At 44.2% G+C, this 18,546-nt stretch overlaps 1 protein-coding gene across 3 annotated transcripts in view; it reads right to left on the minus strand.

Moving 5' to 3' along the window:
• Positions 1 to 18,546, minus strand: part of LOC118504453 (TOX high mobility group box family member 3-like) — a 39,736-nt gene that overhangs the window by 18,616 nt on the left and 2,574 nt on the right. For 2 of the 3 annotated variants that reach the window (XM_036038958.1, XM_036038950.1), the window contains exons 2-3: positions 17,694 to 18,304; positions 1,525 to 1,787 (exon numbers count right to left, since the gene is read on the minus strand). In XM_036038958.1, coding sequence (XP_035894851.1) covers positions 1,525 to 1,787; positions 17,694 to 17,777 — 347 coding nt within the window. In that variant the 5' untranslated portion in view covers positions 17,778 to 18,304. The remainder of the gene's footprint in view (positions 1 to 1,524; positions 1,788 to 17,693; positions 18,305 to 18,546) is intronic. The other variant, XM_036038967.1, reaches the window with a different exon arrangement.

The raw sequence follows: 18,546 nt of genomic DNA on the forward strand, positions 1-18,546 counted from the left end.
TCGCTGCTGACGGGTATAAAAACCGCCTTTTTTTTGCGTATGTTTCGTGTGTCGCGTGTTCCCGGCCGTTTTTTTTTTCGCTCGTGGAGTTCATCAGAAAACCCGGCAAAACATAACGCCGGTGTGTGGTTTGTGTTTTGTTTTGGCTATGCTCACCAGCACACCAAGAACACACGCGGGAGGGTTGTGACGTGTGGATGGCTGCCTACATGCAGGCGCACATTCTTTTGAGGGCTCGATAGCTGTAAATTGTAATACACACGCACACACACACACACACACGACCACAGCACCGGGGAGTCAAGGTCATCCGATTTTCCGCACGAACACAGCATCCGCGAGCCGCGAGTGAAAGTGTTTTGGGGGTTTTGTTGCTGTTATGGTGAGGCCTGCAGCTCTAGCAATTTGATGAACAGAACAGGTGTGCTAGAATTCTGACTGAATGTTTTGCTCTTGTGGAGGTGAAGTTTAAACAAAGCGTCAGATATCTCATCAATATTCAATCAATTATTGCTCCAGGCAAAGGAAGGCAAGGATAAAGTGATAAAGGACTGTAGCTAAGCTAAGGCTGGACTCTCATTACACTGCTCAGTCGTAGATGACTAGTCGAGCAACCTTTGTGTGGTCTCACAATCCATCGTTTCCCAAAATATGACGAGATCTACACTATTCTGGAGCAGTATGGACTCTGTCTAGCAGACTTTTACCTAGCATGAGTTAACACCAATCGTGTCAAAACCACGTAGACCTTGATTTCCTGGATGTTGTACAGACTCAGAGTCTATCTATGTCTACCTATTGAGGTTAATAAGTCTAAAAGGAATATTCCAGCTTAACCTTGATCACATTGAAAGAAATGTCTCGGAAACCTATCAGTAGATAGTTCTACAACGCTAGAACAAACAACACCAAATAGCATCTCTTTCGAATTCTGGAGACAAGGATTAATTTGAAGTTGCTATGTTAGCCGTCAAAGCTACTGGATGTCTTAATTCAAGGAATTCTAAGGCTGCGTTTCTCGTACCACGGTAACCAGAATCTTTGATGTGTTTGAGACTTCTCCTTTTTCGGCTCTTGGGGCATTTGGCCTACCATTACTTCTTTTTCTTTCTTGGCCTAACGACCTCTTAGAACATGCCTACCATTTCTGACTTACTAGACTTATTGATACCACATAGTTGGTTAGTTACTATGGGGGAATGGCTGCCGTGGGAAGACCGTCGTCGCTGTCACATCTACTACCGGGCCGCCCAATGGTAGGCCATTATTCGCTTCCTTTAATTGATCTCACTCGAAGCTGGATAGGCAGGGAAGCCGACACTTAATAGTGAGAAGCCCGCCGTCTCTACCTCACCTACGCTACCGTGTCACCAGAAGGTCCCAGGAAGCCAAAAATGGTAGCCAGAGACCTCGCGAAGTTCTAGAGCCCAACAAGAAGAGATCTCTTTTTGAGCTCCCTAAGCTTCAAGCTTCCTGCCAGAGCATCACCTGAAATAGAATTCTAGCTTTTGTTAGTTGACATACCTGTGATGGTTCATATCCTGATGCCATTGGCCATAACTCGACTGCTGCTGATCCTGCAGCATTCCCACCATATGTCCCGACTGTTGCTGAGAACTGCTGTGCATCTGATACGGTTGCTGATGTTGCTGGTGATGCTGTTGCTGCTGCTGCGACTGCTGTTGCTGCTGCTGTTGTGGTTGCTGCTGTTGCGATTGCTGCTGCAGGTGGCTGTTCATCGACTGTATATCGAACTCGTCATCGCCGAACGATGGTGTGTGAAACGTCTGAAATCGAGCCAGCATCGCAAACGCAAAGGTTAATGAGGTGTGCATTAGACTGTTTATGCAAATGGCGTATTTGTTGAGCGATGCGAGCGTGCCGTAAACATGTCACCGTGCCCGCCCCGCCGATCGACGCCATCCATTCTATGGCACCCTGCTTTTTGTGGCCGAAGGTAACTCCGGCCATAAACAACAGATTGGGAGAGTGCAATCATTTTCCTGTAGGCAATTCCTGTAGAACGCCACCTGTTGACACAGGAAGTGCAGGCGTATCCCCCAGTCGACTAGCCGAACGATAAATTACTTATTTATTTGCTTTGCATCCATCCAGACCGCCGGACGGTGCGCTCTAGAGCGGTAAAAGCATACCATAACTCATCCTTACCAACGCCGAGGCGTTTGCACGACGGCTTATGCAAATGCCAGAGTACACAGGAGGAGTACGCACTTTTAATTGACCCTCGCGCTATTGAAGGCTCTTTTTTTTCTTCCTCCACCACATTCGGAGAACCTCTCACACAGGCACAGCAAATTTTAATCTTGTGCTAATTTTAATTGAATAAAGGCATCAAATCATACGGCTTTATAGTGGCAGGTGCGCTCGCTCACTGGTTCGCCCTTCGACAGTCTTTTACAACTGCTCTCCATCGCCTGGCACTGCTGCAAGAGGAATCCGAAAGGATATATTGGCCGAAAGGTAAAAACGGAACGAAGCAACACAAAGAAACCACCACTCGATCCCTGGCATGAGACTGCACTTTTTCCTTGAGACGCTAGGGGTTTAACGATATCCAGAGTAGTCTCAGATTCGCTGGATCTCGGTGTTCCCGTCACCTTGAAAAACCCCGTAGTTACGATTTTATGCGCAACGAAACTATATCGAGCGACAAAACTTTTTACGACTTCAATCGACTTAGAGAGCACGTCGCACGGTATAACACGGTGCGCGTTCCATTTTCTGACCTTCGCACCGCGATACACCCGTACCAACCGCAAAACTCTTAAATCCTCGCTCGAAAGGGTTCTCCGGACATATTTGGAAGGCCAAGGTGCCAGGGGGAGGGTTGAAGGAGATATGAGAGAGTGGCAAACAGTGAATAGTGGCGTCCTCAACAACAACTAGATGTGACTCGCCCTATCTGTATCATAAAGAAATTGGACGAGACAGCATAGAGCATATTCTGCGCGCGTACAAAATGTGTATCTACGTAGTAAGAGAAAGAGCGTGTGAGTACTTTTAAAATGAAACTTCACTTTACGACCGATTCCGACAGCTTTTGTTCATTCAGCAAAATATCCGCCAGATGCATTCTGCACTGAGCGCGAAGTGTGTTCTGGGGAGGTTCCACAACCAGCAGAACGCGGGAATTGGATTCATCCAGTTATCAGAACACGTAAACCGCAAGGTTCTTACTTGTCCCAGCATCAAGATTTGATTGCGATTCAAAGATGGCGGGTTTAGTGTTCGAAACGGATGGGTAGTATAGCAGTTTCTATGCTGCAGCAGAACCTCAGGAAGCAATCATGCGGTGGACAAGATCTCACCGATAATATTACGGTTAAATAATAATATCTGAATATTACGCCAACATCGGATGACAGCGCTGCTGGGCGGACCCCTGTGCTACAACGGACGGAAGGCCATCGTGAGAGACGTGCGGGTTTGCAGCTATTTAAAGAGTGTTGCGGGTGGTGAAGGTAGCCATACAATCGCAATACTGCTACGAAGTAGGTCACATCATCTGAGACCTGTATCTCTGGTCGTCGTCGTCGTCGTCGTCGTTCGCCCAGGCCCCCGCTGTCACAAACACACCGAGGCTTCCTTTTGTACTAGCGATTCGTCCTAGAGAGAACGAGAGAGAGAGAGAGTGTGCATGGGTACGAAAGAACCTCAAACGAACCCAGTACGGAATGATCCAGTCCAGCCAACCCAAGTGGCACATCAGCATCAGGCAGGGCTCTTCGCACCAAACAAAGCAACCACGCACTTGTCTAAATGCTTCAAGAATCGGCTGTGGTTTGTCTGCCATTTGGAAACGCGGCGATAAATCGAAGGATTTTTGTTTGTTTCGACACCGTTCCTGAGTGTGCGGAGCGTGCGTGGGAGCTCGCCTTCAAATAAAAAGCGAAGCAAGAAAATCCAGCTGAGCTGCCCGCTGTTTTTCCTATCAGTTAGCGAAAACAAATAGATTAACAATTTTGATTGCAGTCCGATGTAGCGGTGGGTGTTGTGTACACACGCATTATTAGATGCGCATTTGCGTTTTGCCACGGTTTCCGAAGTTTTTTTTTCCCCCCGGTGATAAGCTCGCTCCACCGTTTTTCCACAAGCTTTCCAATTGCATATACAGAGCGCGAACATGATAGGAACAGTACCTAGACTCTGCGCGATATCGAAGGATAAATATAGGATAATATTAGGAAAACAATCTACTTCAGATAATAACAATAAACAGCCGGTTTGCACTTCGGTGTTGTACCTGGAGTGTTTTCTACCAACAGCGATTGTCCGACCTTTCCGGGTTTATAGCAAAACGCAACTGCAGAAAACTGCCGTTGATAAGCGAGCGATCGAGCGAGCGAGAAGGCAAGCGAGGGAACGATAAACCCATATACACATACGGAGCGCGGTGTAATACTTGTTACGTCTAGGGTAAAGTCAAAACAATAAACAACTACGCTCAACTGAGTGTTCATAACCAAACAAAACAGAAAAAAAGGGCAACCATTAGCCATGAAAGTTGGCTGGTTTTGCATTCTTTCCGTAAATATAAAGTGAAATTTCCGGTCTTTTAGAGGCTAAGTTATCATAAATCGTTGGAGGTTGATCCTCACTTTAATCCACATCCTGCTGTACTGCAATCTCCAGGAATTGTAAGCTGCCCTTAAAAGTTTATAGCATCCCTCTTTTATTGCACCTCTGTCCTGTAATATAGCATATTGATTTATAGATCCTCAGGAAACATTTCATCATAATTCTTACAATGACTGTTGTTGCCCTTGTCAATAAGGCTAATTTGAACCCTTTTATTTCTTGAATGCCCTAATAAAACAATTTTCTTGCTCTTCCTTGACACTACAACCTCTTAAAGGTCACGGCCTGCCATTTCTGGCTTGGCCTGTGACTTGATTTCACTCGTACTCGTAGAGGGTTAATTGAATTAAGACCTGGATTTCGAATATCTATTTATGATTGAAATCCATAGGAAATGATTCTTGGAATATCCTACAGAGTTCTTCATTTCAAGATTCTTCGTTATGTGGACTCTTGTTTCATCGTACAAGTTTCGATCCGTAGACTCTGGCTTTAAAGAATCACTGCATTTGGCCCCAGTCTTTATTGGATAGAATTTTATTGTATAGAATCTTTGTTTTACGACATCCTTGTTAAATAGATTTCTTGTCTGAACGATTCTTCGTTCCAAAGACTCCTTGGTGCTAGGGAATTCTTGTTTTATAGACGCACGCTTTATAGAATCCAATAGACTCCAACTTTATAGAATCTTTGTAACGCCCCAGTCTTCGTTTTATAGAATCATTAATTTATGGAATCCTTGTCCTATTGGTTCTTCGTTTGAAAGTCTCCTTGCTGCTAGAGACTCCTTGTTTTTTTGAGCTCTAGTCTTAACGTCTAAACGATTAAGTTTAGTGAGCCAGAATTCAGTCAAGAGATCGTTAGGCCAAGAAGAGAGAGAGAGAGATTGTTTATGGAATGCTTATCCTATTATTTATTTGTTTGAAAGATTCTTGGGCGCTTGACTCTACCTTGAAAGTCGCTTTATAAAATCTTTATCTCACAGAGTCTTTGTATGAGTCTTGTTTATACAATCTTCGCTTTGAAGGCTCTAACATTATGGAATCTTTCGCTCACAGAGGCTTTGTTTTATAGCGTCGATGTTTTATAGAATCTCTTTTCCTTTTGAATTAACGGCTGCTTCCCAATCGTCTATCCGAACTATAATTTTATTGAAGTTAATATTTGATTCTTCAACATTTTGAGCAACCATAAAGACCGCAACGCAGTGCATTTGGCAAAACTGGCTCATCGTCGTACCCCGGCCATCTTCTACACTACACATTGTAATTATAAATGCAACCTATTTAACCAGTGGGTCAGCTCTGTTAAAATCGCTAGCTATCAACCACTTACACAACTGGCGAAACGGTTAATCAACTGGTACAACACACATGGTGGTGTACCAGGGCGAAGAAAACTCGGTACGAAAATATAACTACTCCACACACACACACACACACTGACACTCTACTGTTATGCACAACAAACAGAAGAAGAAGAAGAAGAAGAAGAAGAAGAAGAAGAAGAGGAAGAAAAAAACACCCCGAACGGACACATTCGTTTCGACCCTTTCCTATACGTCTTCCTCCTCCTCCTCCTCCACTCGTCCAAACCAAGCCGCTGCCGCCGCCTTCGTCAGGTCCCAACCAGCTGGAGTAATGTGAAAACATTTTTATGATCTTCAGCCAACTATATTATGATTTTATCTTTATTTCTCTTCACTTTACCACATTCTCTGTACATCTGTGTGTGTGAGTGTCTTTCACTTCTTTTTGCTGTTTGGTATGTTGAACGTGAATTCAAATAAATATTTATGCAACCCTTTTATTATTTTTTTTTTCGTTACACGAAACCTTGGACAAACGAAGGGAGAAGGGTGTGTGTGTGTGTTTGTTAGACGAATCTGCCAGAAAACAATAGTAGCCCATTGTGTCACGTCATTAGTTGCAACAAGCAAACAACAATCCACCCCGCCACAGTTCCAAAGTCCACCACCCCAGTTTTACCAGTTTCCGCAAGTTTGTCTTCACATGAGAAAGCACGCGCGTGTGTGTGTGTGTGGTGGTATGTGCAAACACAATGTTAATGAAGGGACGAGAAAATGGAGAGTTTGAAGGCGGCAGAGGGGGAAGGGGTTCGGAAACAAAGTGGGTAGTATGCCGCACAAATATGCTGCATGTGCAGCATGAATAAATGCAATTCCTCCCACTCTAGACCACCACCCACCCACCGTAGAGCGAACCACCTCGGAAGAAAATGTGGGTGATCTGCGGACAAAACTGGTGGAAAACTCGCCGATACTGTGGGGTGGGTGAGAATATCATTTTCCACTCGATTCCCACCTTTCACACGTCTCCTTGTTGCCGCCGTACCCCCTTCCCTCGGTGCTCCAAACACCACCTAAACACCAAGCCGTACTTCGAATGAGGTCAATCATGTTTCGAGGAACCGATATGTATATGAATAAGCAAGAAAAGCCAATCTAGTGCCGTAACGCAAGTAAAGGAACTACTACCATCCGTTCGTAGGAGTAGTTGGTGAATGTGCTTTTGCCGTTGCGGAGTTGCCAGCGGGCATTTGCGGATTCGAACTTTGGCTCACGCGTTTCCAACCGAATCCAATCAAATGTTTGGCTTTAATGGCGTATCTTAATTGCTTATAGTTAACACGGGACACAGCGGAAGCAATATTCACCTGATGGGGGCTCTCTCACGGCGCTTTACCCAAGGATCCGCACAGGGAAGATGTGCATGAGCCGGAGTCTGCTCTTCAACTTCTGACACTAGTCAGGGTCATCGGCAAGACTCGCAGAATTCTGGCATACGCTGAGGACATAGACATCATTGGTTTGAGGTTTTCCTAGGTAACAGAAGGGGGTCGGTAAAGGGGGGACCAAGGGTCCCACCAAAAGTCCCACCAACGGTCTGCTGGAGATGAGATGGACTGCCAGTTGAGATCCCTCGATGCCTCGATGATCAATATCGAGGACTTCTGCAGCGATCTAGCAAATCAAGCCTGTATCATACGATACAGGTTCACGAATGCCAACAGTCTACCTTTCCGAAATGGTTCTTGTAACCCATAACGAACCTTATCGCAGCAATTCAGCTTTCCAGGCTTATTAGGCTAACGTCAATAGTGAACCGTGCAATAATACACTGCTGGCTGTGCGTGTATGTTTGTTTATTATTTTAAAATTTAACGACAGCTATGAGAACATTTTCAATTCGACATCCAGAGAGAGAGAGAGTGTGAGGGAGAGCGACGAACTAAAGCGAGCGATGGAATGAGGTTATCGAGACGGCACCGGATAAGCGCTGATAAGATGGCGGATTCGTTGGATAAGAAGATACGAAGAGGGCAACAACGTAACATCAAGTGTTTATTAAACGAGAAATAAGTTACAGTGGGAAGTGCTTATCTTTTCTTATTTCTACACCCCGTCTTGTGTTTGAGCGAGGCAAATAACAATTTAGAAGCAAATATAAACACACACACACACAGGCGTTGAAGATAACGCAAACCGAACCGTCAGCCAACGTAATCAAGACGTGTGACATGGTGGGAATGGTTGGGATATGAGAAGCATAAACGTAGCGGAGCGAACCTGTGCGCTAGACAAAACATTTCAGCTAATGTATAAACAGTTCTGAAGGCATCGAACTCGAACTAAATTTAATTATTGAAAGCATTATACTGTTGATGGAAACATAATCGATTTGAATACCTAAATCGGAACCTGAAACGGGTAAAACAATCAATCTAATCTTTACTAAACCCCGAGGCTGTTGCTTATGCTAAGTGATAAGAGAAGCAAGCCTATACTCTCACATCAACTACAGTGTGTAACATAATTATACTACCAGCGTGCGTAATTAATGCGTTTCCTCTGTATTCTGTTGTTTTTATTGTTCACCTATTTTTTTCTATCTCCAGCATACTTTGCCGTATGATGGTATTGGAATTTCGGGCGGTACGGTAGATAAGATAACAGCCTACACAAAGCTGTTAGCAAGATTAGATAGCTGTTAATTTAAATTTTGAATAGCGTTTTCGTAACTCCGTACACAACGCGACGATCGATTCGTAGTTTAGGCTGAATAAGGCTCCATTAAGGTGAATGTGTGTCTCTCTCTCTCTGATAGATATGGTTTTTGTTGACCAGAATCTAGAGTTGTTGCGCTATCGGATTAGGTAGAAGATCGTCCGAAGATACGATCGTTTTGCGCACACCAGATAGAATCGTCCCGGGAGGTCTTCTCATCTCTTCAGAAGTTTCTCGCTCAAAATCCAAACCAAGTAGGCGAACCTCAGCACCGGACGCAACTTCAAACTGGTGGAGTCCTTTGAAGATTCGGGTAAACACACGAATAGACCACTAGGCATGCACACCGGATACACCCTCGACTCGATGGGTACTGTGGACGAAGTTTTTTTGGTGCTCTGCTCCGGGTGGGCCTGATCTCCCCGAGTCAAACTGCAAAGCTATTTCTGCACCTTTTGCATGCCCACACATGCAGGCATCCGGAGTATTGTGCCGCGCGAGAAGCGATCGTCAAGAGACCCGTTCCTGGAGGTCTAAGCGGATGCCGGTAGGCGCGTCTTATTTCAGGTGCGAGCAGCACAGTTGTGCGTTGACATGCTAGAGATTTCTCCAACCTTTTACCTTTAATATTGTACTTAGCAGAAAGCATACACTTGGATGCTTCAGCTATTAGAGCGCTGCTTGAAAATGTCTTGCCTAGCATAATCAGCTCACAAGGCTATCAAGTCCTATATCAAGCTCTGTAGCTAAAATCATTAAACGCTGAGTGTCTTGATCGTAATTCTAGAGAATTCTACACACAAACCACTTTCATCTAACCCGATGCGTGCTCGGAGTCACATCCTTGCCACACGCACCAATGCCGGATGTAAAAATCGCATGAAGCTATTAAAACCATTTCTGCGCGCGATAAGAACGCGCTGCCGCTGGAATCGTTCTAGTACAAAGCAGGCCGTGGAATAAAAAAAAAAACAACATTCAAGTACAAACCGTTGCACATTCTGTCGTCGTCGTTCAGGGCACACACGCTGCAATAGAGAAATGTGCATTGTCAGATTTACTCTGTTCGCCCTCCTCTATCGTACTGACCCACATTCGGGATGCTGCTGTGGCGTGTGCAGCGAACGCATAGTAGAAAGCGAACTAGACCTACGATAAGTGGGACAAACTACAACAAATGGACACACGCACCAACGGATGACCCGGAATGAGGGGAGCCTATTTGGTACATGCGATAAAGGCGATCATCAAAATAGCTTCCATTACCGATGCAGAACCTATAGCCTGATACACTGCGAAGAATACGCGAAGGATTAACCGCATGTGGCATTGGGGAAAATATGTCATCGTAGTGCTATTGTACGCTGCGAGTGTTATCCGATCACTTAACGCCTTCAATCACTCCATGACAGCCATCCCCTAATCCCGATTGATTGCCTCGTACATCTCGAGGAACACCATTAGATTTGTAATACATGTCCCGTCAAAAAATGGACATTTTTATAGAAAACAGCGGTTGAACGCCGATAAAACTGTTTGCCCATAGCTTTGCTCCACACCTACACCAGGGAATGGTGGCGTTCCTTGGGGCTGACATTAGCATCTCTGGATATGAGCGTTAAAATGGCGCGCAATTTGATGATCGCCAGGAGACGTAATATCTGAATAGCTGACCGCTTAGAACAGCGATTGACATTTCTTGGCGTTCTGGCGCGTTGCTGTATGTCAGAGTTCGTGCAACATCCAGAATTTAGAGGACATCCTCAGTTCTTATAAGGGTAGAAGATCTGGTAAGACTTCAGGAAAATCTAGAACTGCAACCAACTTGGATGCATTCTTCAACATCTGGTGTGAAAAGTGCCCTGAGAGTCTGTTGGCTACTTAAAGCCTCTTTTTCCCCCTTCAATTTAACGTTAATAACTCTCCACCTTTTTTACACTGCGGAAGTAGGAACAGTGCTGCGCGTATTGTGCTGCACACGCCGTAACCGGCCACCCACCCTTCCACCAGACTCGCCACCAAACACACCGAAAACATAACCTAAAACAATTCAAACAAAGCCCTAATCTCAGCCCCATAACTACTGCTATTAGGCAATAGAATCGCCCGAATGCATGGGCAAGACAATGAAACTGTTGTGTAGGAAAACGGCACCACCACCACCACCAGCAGCTCGCCTTCTTTGCGCGGGAGAATTATATGCAACCGAAAGGGGATGGAGGACGGGAGTTAAGGGCCTGAGAGGCCTCCAGTGTGACCGAATCGTGTGCGGTGTACGTAACAGCACGCTGCGTGGAAATATAATTTTCTGTTATCCCTTGTTGTTTTCTGTTGTTCCGGTTTTCCCCCCCTCTACTAGTCAGAAGGATACAATTATGCAACCTGTTGCAAGACTCGTTACTGTTAGGCCAAGACATGGTTGTACTATACAATGTTTATCTAATCTTCACACAAACGGGTTTTCTAACTATTCTAGAAGGAGAAAAAAATATTTCATAAGAGAATGGAAACTAACATCGTTGACTGTATGACAACGGGGTGTATGATGACTTAAACCAGTTTTTTTTTTTGTATATGTTTTGACGTTTAGGGGCCGAAATTCTCCTAGCTCGCAGTACAAACTGACAGCCCCTACTAGGCCGCGTCGAAGGCATTAGATTGGAAGATTCGATTTTTAGAAGCATATTTGACAAGAGAAGCTCATGTCACTAGAATGTAAACAAACGATTTTTAAAAAGTATAGCTATGAAAAAAGATAAAATCATTCCGATAGGCATTTTAAGCAGTTCATAACCTTTGTGATGTTCTTTCCCGAAGTTTTAATGAATTTATTCTAAAAAAAAGCAAGATTTTGCTGAGATTGGGCGAACGAACTGTCAAAATGGTATATCAAATGTCAAACGCTCCACAGAATGAGTTTATCTGTTTTAGGCTAGCTCGACTGTTTGACAGAAGCTCGTAATAAAAAAAAAAATCAGTTTCGCAAACTGTAGTCATGCTACAGTAGAAAATACAAAAGGATATTTCTAAAATGCTCCATCAATCTTCGTAGCTAAGCGTTACATTACAAATCTATTCTGTTTGCAGCAACCCAGTCATAAGCCCCGTAGTATGCACATTCTATGCATAGTTTCCCTACGAGCTGTGAGTGCGTTTGTTTTTTTTTTCCTTCAGTTTTGTTGCATCCCACGACTAATATAAGCTCGACACACCACAACCACTCGAAGTGCAACGTAACGCTGTGTGATCTCTCTCTCGCTCTCTCTCTCTCTCTCTCTCTCTCTCTAGCTCTTTCTCTAGCAGCAGCTGTAGCCTCTGCTGAATGGAAGGAGGAAGAGCAAAACAATCTTGCACAACACAACACGGAAGTACGGAAAGAAAATCAAACGAAAGAGCGAACAAGCGGAAACGCGAGTGTTTCGATGGGGGGGGAGGAGGGAAACTCGGACAGCAAACAACAAACACAAATTAAAAACCTACTTCCGAGTTCGCTAGTGAAAAATGGTATGCGCGCGTGTGTATGTGTGGCACAATTCGTGTGAAACTAATAAAATAATATATTTAACCACAAGCAGCAGTACAACAAATCAAAACACCCAACAAACAAACAAACGTAACGCTTCATTTGGCGTGTAACGTTCGGGGCCTGCTTTTGCTAAATGGGGACGCGCACCGAAATGTGACATCAGGGAAAGGTGTTGTTGTGTGTGCGTGTGTTTTATTATAATTTTTAACACAAAAAAAAGAGCAAATTATTGTTTCATTACTTTTCTGGGTGTAAACTGCTGCTTGACATATTAAAAATATTTTTCCATACTGCTGTAATATGTTGCGCGTTAAAACTAAAACGAACTGTACTGTAAGCTATAAATAATTCGTCATTTGCTAAAGAAAAAAAGTGCGTGAGCGAGACAAAAACTGGTGGTTCTGTTACGTCAGTCGAAAAACCGCTTTTTGGACAGTATAAAGCGTATTTACTATCCGGAGGGATACGGGGGTACGGCGACGGGCAGGGATAGGTTTTTTTTTCGGGGCGGTGGTTGTGGAACTATAACGAGCACCCTCTCTCCCTCCCCCCCCCCCCCCCTTTCCCATCACACCACACCGATCACCAACTCATTCCATAGCTCAATTGAAGCTCATAAAGTTTTGCTCATGCTAATCACATTGACCTTCAGCTTCTTTTGAGATCATTCTAGCATCGTGTCGCATAGGACTACTTCCTTCCCCAAGCCCCGGCCCCTCTTGCCTCTCCTCACCCCCTTAACCCCACCCGTTTTAAGGTTAAATCTCACATGTTGGATTGTTGTTGAAACGCCTGTTACTTCACCATTCAAAATTGCCCTCCCGAAAGGAAGATTAACGCCAAAGCGTTACATACTTCGATAGCGAGCGTTACAGTTACATTAGCATTACTCGAAGGCATCAGTTAGCTGGTAGAAAGTGTATGGAGGAGTGAGGGAGCAGAAGTGAAGGCAGATTTACCATGCCCAAGCGTTACGTCCTTCGACTGTAAGCGTTACAGTCATGTTAGCCATCACTCAAGCCATCATCAGAGTGCTTCAATCAAAGTGGTCGAGTGGTGGAGGAGTATGAGGAAGGGGAGGAAGTAGAAGAAGAGGAAAAAGAGAAAGAAGAAGAGATAGATTTATCATCAGCAGTAACATAATTAATTCTTGTTTTCTTTCCCTATTCCTGTATTTCCTTCTCCAACAAAACAACGTTCATCCAGAATCGTTATCTGATGTTTTTTTCGGGTTGAATGTGTGTTTTGCTCCCTTTTCCACCACTTTTTTCCTCCTCTCTGTTTCTCCTCGTATCACAAAAATCCTCCGACAGTGAACGTCCTCCCCGCCATACTTCAATTCCTTTTCTTTCCTCAGTTGCATTCCCGTTCTGTTTTATTTTTTCCCCGCTGGCTGCATGTTTGCTCTTCCCGAATATGCTTCTCCTTCTCTTTGACTCTTCCTAGTTCCCTTTTTCTTTGAGATTTGAAGCAATGCTTCATTTCTTTAATTGAGTTTCTATTTCGAAACTCTCTAGTGTTACCTTCTTTTTCCCTCTTTTCGCTGTTTCGAACATCCAACCGTACGTTACTCTCCAAACCGGCATTCAAACTCTTCATTCCCCTCCCCCCCCCACCCCCCACCTCGTTCGTTAACCCCTTCCACATGCACTTGCATTTGGGTGTTCGCGTTTTCTCCTAGCTCAACACTGGGGGGATGGGGGAGGAATTCTTCACCTTCCTTTCCATGCGTCTGCTTCAAACAGCAACGTGATGCGTGTTGTTCGACTTTTCCACCAATTATCCGGGTGGGTGGGTAGTAAATGGGAGGCCAACAAGCGGTGTGTATGTGTCAAATTTGTTTTTTCAAATAAAAATAAGCCGTTACACTATAACGCCCCTGTATAACGCTATCCATGGGTAACGCTGTGTAACAGCCGAAGAAGGGATGTAACGCAATTTAAATTTTGTTTAAGACAGTTGTTATTTTTACATTTATTCATAAATGACGGCCTGGCTGTATTGCCAAAACATTCCTTACCCTTAGGCAATCCTTAATGAGAAAAGATGGTCAAAAATTTAAGAAAACAAAACATAGCCCGTAGCTAAGAATTTACATGTACATTAAGTTAGCGAAATAACAAAATACCATAAAAATTTATATTTAAAAAAACTAATTGGAATAGTGGGTGGTAGAAGAGGGCCAGCAGCGCAACATACGACGAAGCAACTTAATACGAAAACGGTGCGAAAGAAAAGCTCATAAAAGATGGAAACGGACAGGCAAAGATAGATACAGCGAAGTTGACAACTAAAGGCTGGATATCGTAAGTAAGTGGTAAACGTTACAAGAGATGCAGCAATATTCCAACCACAGAACGGCGAAGGTTGATTGTAAAAAAACGGCCACCTCTCTCTCTCTCTCTTGCTCTTCCCTCCCACTGTCGGTCCTCTCGTTCGCGCCATTTTACTGCCCCATCCATCTTTCATTTTCGTTTTCTCTGTCGTACTGTCGCCGCACTGCTGAATGTTGGCTTGGCTGCTATTCCCCCTTTTTTCCTTTCACCCTCCCCTCATTCTCACCCTCCCTTGATCGCCAATTTTTCCCTCCCCCCACCCACACCCGCTCTACCCTCTTCAACACACACACACACACATCTACATAACCTGTTTAACAACATTTTCCTCCACATCTTTGCCCTCCGTTGCGCGGGTTTCCCTGCTCGGCTACATTCTAGCAGCTGTATGAGTGCGTCTCAAGCAAGGCAGAGAAGGCATCCCAAAAACAAAAACAAAACCGTGGTAAAACACGGGGAAAAACATAACGAAGCAAGAAGAAGCAGAAGAAGAAGAAAGAAAGAAACAAGGCAACATACATTTATTCGGGAGCAACAACATCGATAGAGAAGAGCAGATAATGGAAAGAGGCGAAACAGAACACAGATTACAGACGAATTGAAAAAAAAACGCAAGAAATTGGTACGGCATCGGAAGGGGAAAAAGCGGGGGAAGGGATAAAAATAAAACTAACCAAAAACACACATTTTCAAATCTGTGAAACAAGCGAGAGAAGAAAAAAACACACACGAAACAGACAGAGTCAAGCAACGGGGCAATATAAGAGAGCTCCAAAAACCTCCAAATGAAGTAGTAAGGGGGAGGAGAAGAAATAACAACAAGCAAATGAGAACAGTGAAGAAGTGGAAGAAGAAGAAGAAGAGATAAAAAGTGCACTAAAATAAACCGAAATCATAAAACAGTAAAAGGAAACAACGAACAACAATGAAGAAATGCAACCAAAAGAGAGCGGGCTTTTTTTGGGTTATGGTTCGTGTAACGTTATGCATAGATTTACCTTGTATGTGTGTGTGTGTGAGTGCTGTAAGGACGACAGCATGTGGAAAGAACTCATGCAATTATACGACAGGAAACTGCAAATGTCAAATCCATCATTAAGTGTGACTTGACTATCTGAAGATATTGGAGAAAGTGTGAGGTCTTGAGGTCTCTAAAATAGTGACAGGTGACACCTTGAATTCATTTGACATCAGGTCCTAATTATTTAAAGAATCGCCACGAGTCAGAATTGTATTCTGATAACACTTGGGAAACATCACCTCTCCCAACCATGCCAGGGTATTCTTGAGAAAGGGAGCTTTCAGTGACTTCTAGTCCCTAAAATGGTGACAAGTGACTCATCGAGTCCTCCATCATCAGTCTAGCCAAGGACCTCACCATTTGCCAAGGGAACGCAATGTTACAAATATTTTGATAAGTCTGCTGATAAACTTCAACATCACGCATCTATAAACCTTTGCAAGAAAAAAATAGATCCTTCTAAAGGATGCGTTAGCTTGCTATCTCCAGGAAGTGCTGAGCAGTGCGCAAAGTGCACACAGGCAACAGGGTTCTTTAACCCACGATCCCACATCACGTTATCATGTGCATCATCATTCGCCCGATCAGTAGCAGTAAATAGCATGATGTACAGCGCACGTCAGAAATGTGAAACCTTGTCCACAACTCGCTGTCCTGGAAGCGTCGTTGCGCGTCTATAAATAATAAAAGAAATAAAACATAAACATATTCGTCCGCTCTTTCCGCGTTCTACGTGCGCGTTCGCATTGGTTCCTGTTTATTCGCCAGGGCTCAAAGGCTAGTTGAAGAAGTTGAATGGGCCACAACAATCCGCAACTGCACGAAGCACGAGCGGACCTAATCTAGTGCGCAAGCAGGCTCATCGATTGGTCATCGGTTTTATGGCCAGGCGTTACCTTCGGCCGCGGATTTTTATATGCAATCGTCTGCGAATTAAGTGCATCTCACGATCATTCCCTCGGCTCGGATGCAGGTTTGCTAAAAGGCGTACGAAGAAAAAACCGAGCCGCCTATCTCGTTAGCAACTCTACCCAAATATTACACTCCTGGATGCATGTTTTCTTTTAATTGGGTTATAACTTTTACGACGATATTTAAAATTTATTGCTAACATATTAAGCAAACGCGTTATTTCTGTTTTATTGCGCGCCAGAGAGGGGTCAACGAATCTCCAGAGATGCGCAACAGGAAGGAATACCCGACAGTACTTTAATCTTCTCCGTGGAGCAATCGAATGGAAATTGGATTCTGCTAGTTTCTTTGAGATAATCAGATGGCCATTTTATTTGCGATATCTTTATACCCATCAATAGGAGTAGCTATAAATTTTAATTGATTCGTCCAGCTGTAGAGTACTCAAACTGAAGCTCTTGATGCAATAAAATATTGCAGGCTTATGGTTGTTCTAATATGAAGAACAGTAGGACACCGTTCTCAAGAGCAGCCTCTGGTGTCTGTAGTGCATACGGACACGACGGGATCCTGAACCTAATCGCATCAAGGGGGGCATCCTTCCGCGCGTTAGTTCTGAGCTAACGATGTACGGGTAACGATGACAGGCCCCAACAGAGAGACCTCCTGAGTTTCTAGCTTATTAAAGAACAACACAGTGATCAAAATCACTGCATCTCTCGAATATCCGAAACTGACGTCACTATCCAGAGACGGGTGTAGTCAATTGAAGGATGTCCGTAATGGCAGACTATAAGACCTTCCGATAATGATCTCTCCACAATTAAAGAGTTTTGGAAAGAATCGGTAAGCCACAAGAGTAGAGTTCACACGTGCGAAAATAAGGTGTTTAGTGCTCCACAGGGATATATTCAGGCAACACTGCAGGATCTCACCAGAATGCAGGCCGCAAAAGTTCTACTGAGGTTGGTGGAGGGAGTACCAAAGAAGACAGGATACTCTTCCTCAGATATAGATGCAGGATATTCAAGATATTCCACAGGATCTTTCCCGAATTATTATAAAATATTGAGGTTTGTAAACTGGGGAGCTTGGAAAGCAGTGACGCTGGCCGCAGGATCGCCAGAATCTCTCCACAGTTGGAGCAGTAGAGTAGAGTCTCTCAATAGGACTCTCTATGGAAGTTGTTGGTTCCAAAGCTGTGTACTACTGTCTGGCTGTGGAACGCTACTATCTACTAGTCCGTTTTGACAATTCGGGGGATATACTAACCTTGTACACGTACTGGTCGAACATGTTGATGTCGAACTCACTGGTTCCAGCACCGATCGGTGCCGTGTTGTAGCTAGTTTCCATGGCTTTTCACGCCACTTGCCTCACTTGTCACACGCACCGTTTCCTTTCTCCTTCCCCTTCTTCTTCTTCCTTCGTTATCTCCACTTACTCACACACGCACACTAACACGCGCGCGCCACACACACACTTGCTGCTTACATGTAGCGAAGACAATAGAAAACGTTGTCAAACAATCAGAACAACAATAACACACGCCCAACAGGTTTAATATCGCTTAAACAAACGCACTTAACGTCACAACGGGAAGCGACAATGCACACACACACACACGCATACATGCACGAGCGCGTGCGCAAACTATTTTGCTAGTTTTAATACAAGTACGCACAACGCCGCCACTGCTTCGTTCGCTTGGAGTAACGTTGGGTTAGCGAGGCGATCCGACGATTTGACGTTTCCCTTGTTTGACGTTTTGCTATCTGTGTTTGGCTGTATATCAATGTGTGTGCGGGTGCGTATTTTCAACTTACACGGGCGCTTTCGGCGTTGCGTTTACATTGGCAAAACATGCGCGACTGTAACACTTGCTGCAATTACAATTAAAAATTGGGGATGGATTGAGTTAATAAAGCAAATCACATATCACAAACAATAATCTCTAAATGATGGCCCGCTGTACAAACAATCCCAACTATTTCTTTTCCTCTCGATTTAGTTCACAACTTATTGCATTCGGGGTTGGGGAACATACTTTTCCATCCCTTCGAACTATCTCGTGAGGCTCAACCGGTTTTTTTGTTGTTTTTTCCCTATCTTCTCTCTCTTTCTA

This window comes from Anopheles stephensi, chromosome X (assembly GCF_013141755.1).
Source record: "Anopheles stephensi strain Indian chromosome X, UCI_ANSTEP_V1.0, whole genome shotgun sequence".
Lineage (NCBI taxonomy): Eukaryota > Metazoa > Arthropoda > Insecta > Diptera > Culicidae > Anopheles > Anopheles stephensi.